The following is a 15,631-nucleotide window of genomic DNA, read 5'->3' as shown; positions in this document are numbered from 1 at the left end:
TTTCTCTAGTCTGTGACCTAACTACTACTTCTGAAATTCAGAATGCTCCTAAGGAGGCCAGGGAAAAAGCCAAGCTGAAAAGCATTTCCTCAAAGGGGAAAGAACATAAATTCGGTAAGCCTTCTAAAAGTTTGCATAGTCCAGCTACATCAATCGGTCTCCTGCTGTCCTGAATGGCGGGCACTAACTGCTCCCACCCCTTAAGGGCCTTTTTCACTTTAAAGTCCTTAGTGGGTCTGCCACTCCCCATTGGCCAGTAAAGAAGGCAGTTGCTGAAAGCTGATGTCTTACTGCTGCCACTGACTTTCCTGCCTTCCGTAGCTCACCCAAAAAAGACAATATGATGGCTGTTTGAACGAGACCCTCCTTTCTACACTCTGGCATGGAGGCCTGATAAGTCCACCATGCAACTTCATATGTTCGCTTTGTTCCAGGCACCAGTCCAGCTGTGATCAGCTCCGGAACAATGGGACTCCAAGCTTCCATAGGCTCGCAGGGAAAGGTGACATCTCCTTGTCCGCTTCTGGTTGTTGAGTTCTGAAATCTGTCAACTAAAAACAAGACAGGGCATCAGCTACTGTGTTCTTAACCCCTGCAAAATGCTTTTCCATGAAGTACACATTATCTGCGAGGTAGACCTGAATCATAGATTTGAGAAGGCACAGGAAGAGTGAGCACTGGGCTGTTTAGTTATTAATGGCAGGGAGGGCTGACATGTTATCTGATCAAAAAATGATTCTGCTGCTAGGGAGCTGAGACCTTTCAATATGCAATGCCTCAATAATAGGTTAGAGCTCACGGAATGGCAGGTTCTTGGACAAGCCTCTCTCAAATCAATCCTCTGGCCAGCATTGCATACACCACTTGCTCCCAAAAAGGCTCTGAATCCCACACTCCCTGCCGCATCTGTGTACAGGTCTAGTTCAGCATTGCTCAGTGCCAGTTGCAGGCAGATCACTGATCCATTAAAATCTTGGAAGAACTCCCCCTAGATATGTAGATCCTGTATAACCTCTCTTGAGAGACGAGTGTGGTGATGCTTGGCTTTCAATCCCAACACGTTCCTAGCAATGTACTTGGAAAAGACCCGTCCCATGGGGAAGTTCCTGAGTGCAAAGTTAAGCTGCTCACCAACCTCTGTAAGTGATGGAGGGTCATCTTGGTCGAACAATCCAATAAGGCTGCCCAGAATTCCTCAACTTTATTCGGTGGGAGCCTGCATACTCTCTCCTCTGAATCAATCTCAATGCCTTGTAAAGTCAGCCTAGTCCTGGGGCCCTCAATTTTCACTGCGGCTAGTGGAACCACCGCTAATTTAGCTAGTTATTGAAAACGTTGCAGAGTGCGTTTGCAAGCCTGGGACCTTGGTGGACCATGAAGAGGAAGTCATCCAGGTCATCCAGGTAATGAACAAGGTTCTCTGACACAATCAGACGTAGAGCTGCCCATTCCAGAAAATGACTAAAAGTCTCAAAATGGCAGACACGACTGCAAAGCCCATGGGCATGGACTTGTCAATGAAGAACGTGCCCTCAAAAGTAATACTGACAACAGCCTGAATGCTGACTGGATGTCAGACTTGGCCATAAGGGCCCCTCTACCCAGTGCTTGCAACTTGTTAAAGGCCTCATCAAATGGTGTGTACAGAACAAAACACATGCTGGCATTTATCCCATCATTAACTGAATGTCCTGGGGGAGCGGGGAGGTTGTGGATGAGTCTGTATTTGCCAAACTGTTTCTTAGGTACCAGACCCAGTGGGAAGCAGACTAGATTCTGTAATGGTGTCAGCAGGAAAGAGCCAGCCACGTTACCTGCCTGCAGCTCTTTCCAAATCTTTTATTTGGCAATATCAGACTGCGTTATGACAGACTTTTGATTGTTAGGGGGTGAGGGCTGTGAATTACATTGGCTGGTATGCGAAATCCATCTCTGAAACCATAGTAAAGGATACAAGCCTCATGTTTCTTGTTATGTCTCACCAGCAAATGAGTCAGGGCATGCAAACGGAGGGGGAATACTGCTTTGGCTAATGAAGGCTGCACCAAAATCTGTTTTTGGAGATTATTTCCAGGGAGAGGCCTGCCTCCTGAAGTCTTTATCTGGCTGTTCAGTGTGTGATCATGATGGGGAAGAAAGACTTTCTTTGTTGCTTGGGAAAAACTAATGAGGTTTAGCTGCCTAGTCCCTTGGCTTCCCAAATTTCTTGAAGCATTTAGCTTTGGGGTGCCCTTGCAAACTACAGAAGGAGCAGATGTGCTTGAATTTACAAGCAGCCCCTTTTGCACATTGTTTCAGGTTGAATTGCCAACATGCGTTTCTCTTCCACCCCCTTTTTTACAAGCCTGTTGTCCTTAGCTGCATTGTGCGCAACTTTGAATTCTGCATGCCACAGATTAATTTCCCTTTGATTCAATGCAATATTGCGGCAAAAAGCTTTCATCTGCCTAAACTTCGGGCCGTATTTATACTCTGGTTGCGCCGAATTTGCGTCGTTTTTTTCGACGCAAATTCGACGCTAAACTAACGCCAACTAACGCCATATTTATACTATGGCGTTAGACGCTTCGGGCGCCAAAGTGCCCGGAGTGTGCGTCATTTTTTAGCGTGAACCCCTTCCTTGCGTTAATGATATGCAAGGGAGGCGTTCCCGTCTTAAAAAATGACTCCCAGGCCTTTACGTGGTATTTATACTCCCGGGCAAAAATGACGCCCGGGAGTGGGCGTGGCCAAAAACGGCGCATTTGCGCCGCTTTTTAACGCCTGGGTCAGGCATGGCGTTAAGGGACAAGTGGGCTCAAAATGAGCCCAGAGTGCCCTCCCCTGCCCCCAGGGACCCCCCCCTGCCACCCTTGCCCACCCCAGGAGGACACCCAAGGACGGAGGGACCCATCCCATGGACATTAAGGTAAGTTCAGGTAAGTATTTTTTGTTTTTTTTTGTGGCATAGGGGGGCCTGATTTGTGCCCCCTACATGCCACTATGCCCAATGACCATGCCCAGGGGACAGAAGTCCCCTGGGCATGGCCATTGGGCAAGGGGGCATGACTCCTATCTTTACAATGATAGGAGTCACGTTGATGGGGGATGGGCGTCGTTAAAAAATGGCGCAAGTCGGGTTAAGACGATTTTTTTGCCTCAACCTGACTTGCCCCATTTTAAGACGCCCTAACGTCATTTTTTCCCAACGCCGGCGCTGCCTGGTCTACGTGGTTTTTTTCCACGCACACCAGGCAGCGCCGGTCTGCTTGCACCGGCTAACGCCATTCCATAAATACGGCGCCCGCATGGCGCTTCAGAATGGCGTTAGACGGCGCTAAATTTGTTGACGCTAAACTGCGTTAGCGCAGTTTAGCGTCAAAAAGTATAAATATGGCCCTTCATGTCATACTGCATCCAGGCTGCCTCAGGGAAGTCTGATGCTGCACTAGGAATGAGCGAAATATAAACCATGATTTGTGGAACCAAAGAGGGAGACCTTTCAGAAAGGATCGCTACATAAATGGGGAAACCTGCCACTCACTTCCTCAGTGATCTCTCCACCCACACTTTTTTGGGGATGAAATTCTCCATCCCTACCTTGCCTCCCCTTCTCTGGCAGCACCCCTGCATTGATAAAGTCAAAAAATCACAAAACTCTCCCTTACATATTCTTTCTTTCGTTTGAGCTGGTATATACAACACTATGGACCCAGGTGGGCAGACTGTTGGATTAGCACTTCTGAACCCTACTGTTGGCAAATCTGGCAGCTTGAGGAACTGTTAAGCCTCCTACGGGCCCATATGCCGGCACCTGCTAAGTGCTCAACAGTGCTGGCCCTGTGTTGGTGGAAGAAGTCCCTGGAACTATGACCCGTCCCTGAACATCTTGGTCATTACCCAGCCAGCCACCCTGTGAAACACTGGGTGTGCCTAGCTGAGCTGTCACACTGGATACTGCAGTCCCCCCATACCTTAGCTGCTGGGGCTTGTCATAGCTGGGGCTCAGTGAAGGGCTTGTCATAGCCCTTCACTGTATCAGCAGGACTTGTACTTAAAAGCACAGGCTGCTGATGCTCGAGGGAACCTGCTGGCAGGGCCGGTACTGGCTAGGTCACTGTCAGCTGGTTAGTTACCCCCTGATCCTGCACCACCTGTGGCAGTGCCACCTGACCCCTCGAGTCTAGTGATTGAGATGGTTGCCCCATCTTACCCTCGATTGCCTTGGCCTGTTCTGTTAGTGAAATGACAATTGTTTGCTCTCCTACCGCCCCCAAGTTGGTGTTGCTAATTCCACTACCCCCCAGAGAAACCAACGCTTGTGTCCCCACATTGCATCCCCCACCTAGAATGGATGCTGGCAACTCACCCTCTACAGTTGTTACTGCTACACTTGGGGATGTTTTTGTTAACATGGTCTCTCTCTAGCCTGGAGAAGCCTTGCTGAACCTAGCTGGTGCCCGCCTTGCCCTCTTTGGTTGCTTGTCGGAGCTGTTGGCCCCTTCTGCCACTCCTGGATCATCTTTGACTCTCCCAAGGGCCCGGTCCATTCCATGCTGTTGTGCTGTTGCTCATAATTTCATGAACTGTCTCCATGCTGGAGGGTCCAACCCATCTTGGACTGCTTGAGTTGCCTCTGTCAGAGGTTTTGCTGTTGAGCATGCTCACTTAGGTGCCATCCTAAAAGGTAACTAAACCCTTATTACCGATGGCACAGAGAGTGTATACAAGGTACCAAATGCTTATTAATCATGGTTGACAATGTGGACAAGCTAAAGAGCCCTTGGAAGTGTTGGTACAAGGCATTTGGGGAAACAGGGGGTTCCCTTATAGCTCCTCTTACCCCCAGGAGATCCACCCTGAGACATCACTAATTACATTGGCCCTCATTCTGACCTTGGCGGTCTTTTCGCGAGACCGCCGAGTTACCGCCGCGGTGAAGACCGCCGACCGCGGCGGTATGCCGCTGTGCGCATTCCGACCGCTGGGAGCGTTCTGCCGGGAAACCGCCAGCAGCCACACTGGCGGTCGGCGGAAAAGTGGAGACTGGTCAACCTCCACCGCCACGCCAGCAGAACACCGCCCACAGAATTTCGACCCACATATCTGTGTGGCGGTCTTCTGTTGGCGGTGTTCTGTTGGCGGTCACCTCCCCATGGCTCCCGTCGCCTCCCGGAGGACCAACACACAAGGTAAGTTGACCGTCCGTGAGGGGAGGGGGGTGTTGTGTGATGAGGGCGTGCATGGGGGTGTGCGTGTGAGTGTGTAGAGGGGGTGTGTGAGTGCGTGTATGCGGGCGGGGGGTGCTGCTGTGTCTATGGGTAATGTGTGCTGTTCGGCAGGTGCGCATGTCTGCATGTATGTGTGCGGGTATGTGTCCCCGTTGTGTATGTGTGTGTAGGGGGTGTGTATATGTGCATGTTGGGGGTGTGTGCATGTCGGGGTGCATGTATGTGCATGTCGGGGTGGGGGTGGGGAGGGGGTTCGTACCACCTCTGGGGGGTGGCAGGGGGGTGGAGGGTGTGGGGGGAGGACTCGGTGGGTAGTGGGGGGTGGGGGAGACCCCTATCAGTGCCAGGGAAGGAATTCCCTGGCCCCGATAGTGCTTACCGCCACGGTTCGCATGGCGGTTCCCGACCGCCAGAAACCGCGGCGGTAGGCAGGGTCATGATACCGTTGGCGGTCTTGGGACGACCGCCGGGCCGGAGTGCGCAAACTCCAGCCCGGCGGTCATGACCGCCGTGGCGGTCGGAGTAGGGAAGTGGCGGTCGATCGCGGCGGTGACCGCTGCGGTCAGAATGCCATTTTTCTGACCGCCGGTCTGTTCGCGGTCCGACCGCCGCCTCTCCGCCGACCGCCAAGGTCAGAATGAGGGCCATTATGTCTGTCTATCCTGTCGTGCCAAGATGGAGTCTATCTAAGCCCATCCTCGGTGCTGTGCCACTAGATTGCACCCTGGCTCCTGATATACCAAAAGGTGACACTCACATGAAATCTGAGCCCAGCCAACTTGGACCCCTATCAGGGCCATACCTTTATCCTAGCCTTAGTGAGCGAGACACCTTATCTCCGGAAATGGTCCTGGCCCCTTAAGAATGTTATCCGTTGAGTAAATTAGATGTTAAACTGTGTTACTAAAATACAAGAATGAACAGGTAGCAGCTTGTGGAGTATTATCGTGGCCTGGTAGGATGAACTACCTCATCCCTCTTCCCACTCCCCAGCAAGATAACCTGCTTCGACCTTTTCTTAACCTGGCCCTACTTTCACAACCGGAATCAAGCAACTACTAACCATGATTTAGATGACCATTGCTGGTTGTGACCAATAGATAGCATGAATGCTCCATTTGTCCATAAGAATGCAACACAACATTTCAAATGGAGACTTAAGATACATTGTAACCAGAGCATGTGAACAGGCTCTTCCATTGATCAACAGCGCTGACTAAATAATCCATGGCTGATATGTGGACAGGCGTAAAAGTTGTTATACAAATATAAAAAGAGATTTTTCTGAGTTGTATTTTAATATCTCGTAAAAAAAAGAAACTGGTTACAATTGCAACATCTTTGATATACTCTTCTTTACTTGGCACCTCGACCAAAGGACATTGTTCAGCTGAACACTCGACTCTTTAAACAATACCCCGTAAAACGTATTATAAAATGAATCTCAGTGCCAAATCAAGCCCCCTCCCTCCATGCTGCTCACTTACCTGGAAGACAAGCAAAAATCAGTCAGTGACCTCCTTGTCACAGCACATCCAGGGACAAAGAGGGGGCCACCAGGTGCTAGACCACTTTTAAAGGATCCTACTCTTCCCCCTCCCCTCCATCACATACCCCATGACCACTTCCGATCATAACCCACTTCGGAACCCCAACCCTCCACAGTGGAGCGACTAATGATGCCCACCTGTAAGTGGGGCTGGGCCCTTAGCCATTCCTGCAAACTGCCTTTGCGCAATTGTTTGTAGTCTACTTTTTGCTACTGCAAATTACTTATATCTCCCCTTTCTAGTAGAATACAAACTAATTCTCAATTTTGTAGACAAGTCTGTTCATAATTGAGCTGTCAAGAGCCCAGAGAACTTCTACGTGCCCCTGTTATACTTAACATGTGACTACCTGAACTGAGCCAGCAAGCCTCTTTATCCTAAACCTAAGGAATCGGTATTTATTGGATGCTGTATAGCTCAGCATTATTTTGGACATAAAATAAGCTACGTACATTAAGAAACATAAAGTAAGCAGTGTCAAATTATTTCACAGACTACTTGTAGTGAGCCACTTGGCCACCACGATAAATAATATCTAACACTCACACTGAGGGCCAGGCGTGTCTGGAGGGCATAAATAAAGGTGCTGTAGCTGCTGAAGGCTATTGCGTGCCATCACTCATAGTACAGTGTCTGTATTGTTGTGTCCCAACAGTTGTGAGGCCTTGGTGAGTCCTATGCATGCCTGTCAGAAGACTCAACAATGGCGACAAAGCGGGATCCCAACGTGTTCTGATGCGACCTGACAGTGTGTTCCTCTCCTTTCAGCAGCCCACTAAATGCCTGCTGTGAAGCAGCATCAAAGCTCCACTTGCAGAAGCCAGCTGTGGCAACTTTAAAGGCACAGTACTGCCCCACCCCAAAGCCCTTGCAGATTAAGGTGCAGCATCTCCTGTGAGGAGACTGATTGTGAGTGGAGCCTGAAAGTGCAGCAAGAGGTGGCAGAACAGTGTGAGAATGAAAGTAGACTGAAGAATGTCAAACCTCAAGGTACAAGCACAGCGGCAGTGCAGGAGCCTAAAGGTGTGGCATTCCTCCATAAACAAGACACATGGCATGAATTCCATTGCCAGCGGGAGGCTGAAGGTAAGTACTGATGACTCTGCACGAAGTGCACATGGCACAAGGGAGCCCATAAGAGCAGTAACGCTAAACAGCAAGTGAGAAAGGCTGTTTAACAACAAACAAAGAGAAAAAAAAGAAGAAAGGCCAAAGAAACAAGCACACGTGTAAATAGACAAGTTAAGGAAAACCACATGAATCTGAGAATTTAAAAGAAGCTGACGAATCAAAGAAAATAAGACAAAGCAAACAAGCGCAAGCCAGCATTGACATACTGTGAAGTGCTATGTCTGCACCACATCAAAGAGCTGCACCGCCAGCCCGACAGCACTGCACACATGCTCCAGTCATGGCTTTATCACCATTTAGTCAGGTGGCTGATCTGGCGATGGCTGCACCTCAATAGCACCAGTGGATTTGGCATTTGCTGCTTATTTTTGAACCCCGAGTGAAACAGACAGAGCTGTTATACATTCCAGGATGCTACATATGCGAGGTGATGAACTGTGTGAGTTATCTGAAAGCTAACCTAGCTCTGTAGCTTATAATGATTTTGATGTGGAGGTAGCTGCCCTGAACAGGTATTGCAATCCCCAATTGAACACAGATTATGAAAGATTTAAACTTGACAAGCGCGTCAAGTGGAGGGAGAGTCCGTGGATGTTCTTCACGCGGCTGCGTAAGTTGGCGAGTACATGCACAGGGATACACAAGCAAGACAAAATCAGAGCACAATTTATTCAAGGGTGCCAATCATCCAACCTCCGGAAACTGATCCTGCGGCAGCCTGGCATCACGCTGGATGTCTTCTGAATTCTGACCAGGTCCCACGAGCTGGGGGACAGTCAGGTAGAAGAAATTAAATTGGCCCTAGCCCGCAGTTCACCCTTTTCGATGACATCTAGTGTGGCCAAGGTCAAAGAGGAACAGATTGAGGCTATACAACAATTCCCTGTGAGATCAAGGGAGGCTGCGATGTCAAAGGGTAAGATGTGTGGCACCTGTGGGATGGGCCGAAACCCACAGAGAAGGTGCCTGGTTCAAGGAAAACCCTGCCTGAAATGTGGCCGCCAGAACCACTTTGCAAAATGTGTCGTAGCTCCTGCACCCAGTTCAAGCCGATCACAAAAGGAAAGAGGAGCGTGAACATCCGGCATTTATCACTTGAAAATGGGAGGGACAGACAGACATTAATGAACAAGGCTGAAGAAAGCCGACATGAAGAGGACAATGATGAGGAAGTATTCACCATATATTTCATGGGACAATCAGCAGCAGAGATCCCCTCCCATGTGTCAGGTAGATGTTGGCAGAGAGAAGATTACAACCCTCATCAATACCAGAGCATCAGTAAATGTCATCAACTCGGTACAATTCCTCAAGCTGGATCCCAAACTAGAGATCATCCCAACAAAGGCCAAAATGTACACATACGGAGGCATGGACTCCATTCCATTAAGAGGTTTCATTGAAGAAGAAGTGGCCAATGGAGACACATAAACAGAAGCCAAGTTTCATGTGACTAGATCAAATACTGAAACTCTACTAGGCTGCCACAAGGCTGAGGACTTAGGCTTAGTGTTTTATGCAAGGCAGATTCATCAATCCCATGCTGACAACATTCTGAATGACTTCCTGGATCTGCTGAAGGGACTGGGGTGTTTGAAAGGTGTCCAAATGAAACTCCTCATCCAGGGGTGGCTCCTCCATAAGGGCAAAGGAGCGTCACTACCCAGTCCCCTTTCCCACCAGAAGTGATAGCTGCAAACCTTTTCCTAAAAAACAATAATAAACGGTGTGTATTATCGTTTTTTGGGGAAAGGGGCGTGGCCACGGGGGTGACCAGCACTGCACTGCGCATGTATGTTTGGCCGGCCGTCTTGGGCCAGCCAAACACATATGTGCACAGGGCTCTCTCCAGCCCAGCAACACAATTTCTGGGCTGGAGAGAGCTTGCACAGGCTCCCAGTCTGCCCAGGGGCACCCTGGCTGGGTGCTCCTAGCCAATCCTAACATTGCTCTTAGCAGCGTCAGGATTGGCACAGGGCAGGCTGGGAGCCTGTGCCTGCTTGCAGCGAGGAGATAGAGGAGCGGCGCGTGGCAGTAAGGTAAGTGGTTTTTACATTTTTAAAATTATTTTTAATTTAACTTAATCCCCCACGCACCGCCCCCCACTTCTGCTTTGCACGAGCCGCAACTGTCCACATTGATGACACTGTGCGTCCTATAGCGCTGCATCACAGAAGGATGCCTTTCCATCTTTACCTGCTGGTTGAGAAGGAGTTGGAGCAGTTGGAGCAGCCCGGTGTCATAGAAAAGGTGACATGCCCTACACTGGGATCTTGCCTTTGGTCATCACCTCAAAGCCATAACAGCCTGGTGCAGTATGACTGTGTGTCAACATGAGACTGCCCAAGAAGGCCATATGCAGGGAGAGGCACATCACCCCAACAATAGATGAAATTGTGGCCGATTTAAATGGTGCAAAATGGTTTTAAAAAATGTACTTAAATTCAGGTTATTGACCAGGAGAGATGTCCCCTGGGAGTGGGACAGTAAGGCAGCCCAGGCTTTCAAAGAAATAAAAATGCCCTTTTACATGATGCCATCATGGTGTACTTCAGTCCTACATGCCAGACAGAACTCATTATGGATGCCATCCCTGTAAGACTAGAAGCAGTGCAGCTGCAGATGAAAGATAAAGGGGAGTGGGTCCCCACTGCATATGCAGACAGAGCCCTCACTCGATATGCACAGATATAAAGAGAAGCCTTGGCAGTCCGAAGGGCCTGTAAACATTTTAACCGCTATCAGTACGGACTGAACACAAACCACTTGTACTGCTATTTGCAGGCACTGCTCAAAATGACCCTCCGAGGATTGAGAGGTGGGCTGCTCAGCTCCAGCAATACTCCTTTTAGGTAGTTTACTGTCCAGGGGTAAATATTCCAGCTGATTATTTATCATGCCATCTTTTAACAGCCGATCCAAGTACTGATCCAAGTACACAATGGGAGGATTACCTCGGAGCCGAGGGAATGGTGAGAATCATCATGGAGATGACATGCCCCAGAGCGCTGTCCCTGCAGGAAATTGTGGAAGCAACCAAGGTCGATGTTTGCCTAGCGAGAGCTACAGAAGCGCTGCAAGGGCATCGCTGGTGGAATTTCTTAGATGGGGCCCCCAGGTTGCCGGAGGATGAGCAGAAAGTGAGGACACAGCTATGGAGTTGCCAGGATGATCTTAGTGAAAGCGAGGAAGGGTTTATCTTTCATGGCCACCAGATTGTCATCTCTCGTGGTTTGTGGGCAGCAGATTTGGCAGACCAGGGACATCAGGGCATTGCCAAAACAAAAGCATGTTTAAGGAGCAAGGTGTGGTTTCCTGGAATGGACCACTTAGTTGAGGAGAAGGTGAATGAAAGCCAGTCTCACAAGTAGTGAGTTATGAGCCATCTGTAGCTCTAGTGATCACTGAAGCCACCAGTACCAAGCCCTGGTCATCTGTGAGCATGGAGTTTGGTATTGTTCCTGATAACAGGCTCAAGCTGGTAGTTATGTACAGTCACACCAAATTTCCAGCAGTCAAACTTGTAAGATCCATAGTGTTTTAGTACGTAAGGCCCGCACTTGAGAAATATTTTCCCCTTGTTAGAGCTGCCTATTGAAATCAAAACAGGTAAGGGTCCTCTCTTTCAGGTACAGGGGTTTTGTGAGTACCTACATGATCTTAACATCCAGCATTGCACAATAACCCCCCAGTGGTCACAGGCAAATGGGGAAGTGGAAAGATTTATGAGGACACTCAACAGAGCACTCCGGTTTGGAATGGAAAAGGGAGAAGATCTTGAGTATTATTTGCATCAATTCTTGAGGGCCTATAAGCAAACCCTGCACAGTACAATAGGGGTGTGCCTGGAGTGATTTCTTGATGAGGCGATCTACACAGGTTCTGCTGCCGGCATGGCCCATGTAGAAGCCATCTGTCACTGGTGTACATGCAGCTCAGGAAAAGAGCAGAATCAACAATAAGAGGATGAGGTGAAACAGGAGGCCTGTCGAACCGAATCTTCGCATAGGCGAGAGAGTGGTTATCAAAGATCCCCATCAAGGGTGGAAATTTCATACACTCTTCAAAAAGAAATGTGTGAGGTTGTAAAAGTACAACAGGCCGTGGTAATGGCAAGGAGAGGAAACATGGAAATTTGAAGAAATGTTTCATAGTTGAAAAGGGTTCCATCCGGGAGATCAGTCAGTCGAAGAGGACCTAACCTATGAACAAGATGCAGCATCCACTGAAAATGCATAAGAGGATGCAGAGAAAAGGACATCCGGGGACTGTTGTCAGGGTGGCCCAATTCCATGTTCCGTGGAGCAGCTGCAGGACGTTGGTCCATAAATTCAGAGCATGAAAAGTAACCATCCTTACAAATTGATCCTTACCAATTGAGGACTAATCCCCGACATAGTCAGAGAGTACAAGACTTTGGGTGCCTAATGCAAATTTCTGCGACTGTTTTTTCATATTGTTGTCTGTTTTTTTCTGAAAGGTTATAGGAGATGTAGTGCGCCACCCAGCCACTACAATAAATTGTATCTACCACTCATCCTGAGGGCCAGGCGCAAACTGAAGTCACACATTAAGGTGCAGAACTGAGCCTGCAAGCCTCTTTATCCTAAACCTAAGGAATACGTATTTATTGGCTATTGCATGGCCCACAAACTAAACTACGTACATTCAGAAACATGAAGTAAGCAGTGTCAAATCATTTCACAAGCTATTTGAAGTGAGCCACCTGGCCACTATGGTAAAATGTATCTAGCACTCACACCGAGGGCCGCGCATGGCCAGAGGGCATAAATAAAGGTGCCGTAGCCGCTCAAGGCTAATGCACGCCATCCCTTATAGTACAGTGTCTGTATGGTTGTGTCCCGATAGTTGTGACGCCTTGGTGAGACCTCTGTATCACTTTCAGAAAACTCAACACTACTTACGGAGCTTTGGGAATTCAGTCACATCATTTTCTCATGCTAAAATGTGTTGTAAACATTTGAGGGCACATGGCGCTGCACACAGTACAGTGCTACTTTTCTTGTGCCCTTTAGCACCCCCTACCACCACCATGTGTGTGCCAAATTTAAAATACAGTGCACCATGGAGTAGGGGGCAATAGCATCATTTTTTTTTACACTATTGATGTACTCTGCAGGAGTAGCGCCAAAAGATTGGGGCTACTCCTGCAGAGTACATAGTGGCCCATTGTGTGCAATGGCATGCCCCTTTTAACGCCTGCTCTGAGTAGACATTAAAAGTGCCAAAAAATTACGAAAGGAAATCTGTTAAATTTCCTTGCTCCCTTTTTTCAGCACCCCCTAACTGGAGAATGCCCCCTTGCATACATTATGCCTGGTGCAGGCATAGTGTAGTGCAAAGGGTTACAAAGTATTGCAATGCATGTGTTGCACCACTTTGTAAATATGGAGCAGCGTTTTTGGCCTTCTAACGCCACATTAGCGTCCCTAAAAATGTGTTTGACTATGTCATAGTATTGATGATAGCCCCTAGTGTTTAATAGGGGTGTGTAATTTTGGTATTGCAAGGTCAAAGCCATGAGTAAATCCTAGTGATTGACCCACTCATAATTCACACAGTTCCGGCTTTTAATACAGGGGTGTAAAAAGTCCATATTTCTAAGGTGAAAACTCAAATGCAGAGAACCTCGGGAAGTCTAGGAGTAACCATAATATTTGCAGGAACGCTATGTTACTTGTGTTAATGTTATTTTACACTGTCTGCACACAAAACGTGATTGCTGTTACTGACAACCTACAGAGAAACACTTCATTTTTCTCAAACAATGGATTCATAGATTGTCTTTCAAAAATTGTCTCCCAGTTCAGATTGATGTCAATTGTCCTATTACAAAATAGAGACAAGGTAGTGCTGGGCAGCAAACAGGAAGGTGGGCAGGGCAACTGAATGGCCTATACACCTGCTCTATTTCTCAAGGAGCTAGTCAGGAACCTTTATCCCGTAGTGTATGTCTGTCCAATATTATCCACCCCATGAAGATGGTATTTATGTCCAATGATTTTAGTATAATATAAAACCTTTTATTGAACTTGTTAATTTTGTGTCTTCTCTGAATGAGCAAGTGTGCTATAGCGTGCTTACATTTTTTAGAAGCAGTTTTAAAATATTGTAATATTTGATTTATGCTTTTGTATCTTCTGTATTATTTATGCATTGTTGACCTGAATTGAGGTGAAAATCAATGAATTATTAAACTTATAAAACAAAATTGATCACAGCTTCTAAGGTCCTGAAGATGGACTCCTATTTTACATTTTTACATATCTGATTTTTTGTTTGCTTTGTAGTCGAGGTGCGAGAGAAGAGAAGTATGCCTAACTGGAGCATGTCTTCTGAGGATTTCTTTGGCTGGGTGGAGGAGCTTCGTGGCTTGGCTGGTTACGATCACATCGACGAATTGGCCAAAGTCTTCTGGGCGCATTTTCCATCTGCAACTCGACTAGGATATGAAGAACCCGACCCTGAAGAATAAGCTTGCGAAGCTGAGGCACCAGTAATTTGACAAACAAAACAATGATGAGATATCATGTTATCGTCAGCAATTCTAGCACTTATCTATTTACTGCGCAATCTTAGAAATAGTGGTTGTGAAGCCAGATCTCCTACTAAAAAGAAAATCGATAGTTAATGTGTAAGTTTGGGAAGAAGACTTTGTTGTTAAGTATACCTTCCTGTGCAGTGCCAACGTGCTGTCCACGCACCAATAAAATGTACAGTTGTATCCAGTTCTTGTGATTTCATTTCTTATCATAGCATTCATTGTGTTTTCATGTGAGTTCGAACTTTGATTTAGTCAACACCCTTCATTATTAAAATTTGCAGTAGATTGGATGTTCATGTTTTCATTTTGTTCAGCTCTACAAGACCGTCGGTTTAAACAGCCAGCAACCAACTTTCTTTGTCTTGGAGGACATGTCCACCAGAGTGGACTCTTTAGGAGACTTTTTAAACCGAGGTTTTCCTGGCCCATTTTCCTGCTTCTATTTACCAAGGTTGTGACTAAACGCTTTACCTACTGTTATTCATGAGAGCACTTTGGAGTTATGACTGCAGATTGTTTGCAGTATTTAGTTAATCAGCTTTTGAGTTTTTGTTATTTGGCCTTACCATATTACACTATCTCGGAATTCTCATTCAGGATCAAGTCTATGACACCCCTCAGCCACTCCTCATTATTTTTAAAAGAGCACATTAGTGCTAAATTGTAATTGTATTTATATAGCATGTACTAGCCCTGACAAGGCATTGAAGTGCTTTTTGGCGAGTAGAATGCTACTCCTGAACCCAAAATGGATCAGTACTGGATTAGTATAGAGAAATATGTGTTAATTTGAGTGGTGGGCATACGAGTCTGTTAGTTGGATTGAATAGGTTAATGGAGGGATAGAAAAGGGTAGAGTCTAGAAAATGTTCTTTGGGAGATCATAGTATTAAGATGATGCTTGTAATGAGTAAAAGGAGAGATGGAGGAGAAAACAGTCTCTAGAAATAAATTAGGGAGATTCCAGTAGTAAAATGAGGTTTGGGAAAAGTAGAAGGAGCGATACATAAGGGAAGAATTTAGAAAGGGTTGTTTGGGAGATCATAGTAGCAAAATGAGGTTTGGGGTGATCCAAGGAGGGATAGAGGAGGGAAGAGTCAAGAAATGGTTGTTGTTGAGATCATAGTAGTAGACTGCGGTTTGGGATGAGTCAAAGAGTGGAGGTAGAGGATATA

The 15,631-nt window shown here is 47.1% G+C and overlaps 1 protein-coding gene across 1 annotated transcript in view; it reads left to right on the top strand.

The window, feature by feature from the left end:
• The window catches only part of LOC138249118 (otospiralin-like), a 55,663-nt gene extending 41,023 nt beyond the window's left edge, over nt 1-14,640 (top strand). The window contains exon 3 of the mRNA XM_069203141.1: nt 14,203-14,640. Coding sequence (XP_069059242.1) covers nt 14,203-14,387 — 185 coding nt within the window. The 3' untranslated portion in view covers nt 14,388-14,640. The remainder of the gene's footprint in view (nt 1-14,202) is intronic.
• The last annotated feature ends 991 nt before the right edge of the window (nt 14,641-15,631 follow it).

The sequence above is a fragment of the Pleurodeles waltl genome, chromosome 8, assembly GCF_031143425.1.
Source record: "Pleurodeles waltl isolate 20211129_DDA chromosome 8, aPleWal1.hap1.20221129, whole genome shotgun sequence".
In the NCBI taxonomy this organism is placed as follows: domain Eukaryota; kingdom Metazoa; phylum Chordata; class Amphibia; order Caudata; family Salamandridae; genus Pleurodeles; species Pleurodeles waltl.
Note: the sequence above shows the minus strand (reverse complement) of the source record. Positions and strands in the feature narration are given on the sequence as shown.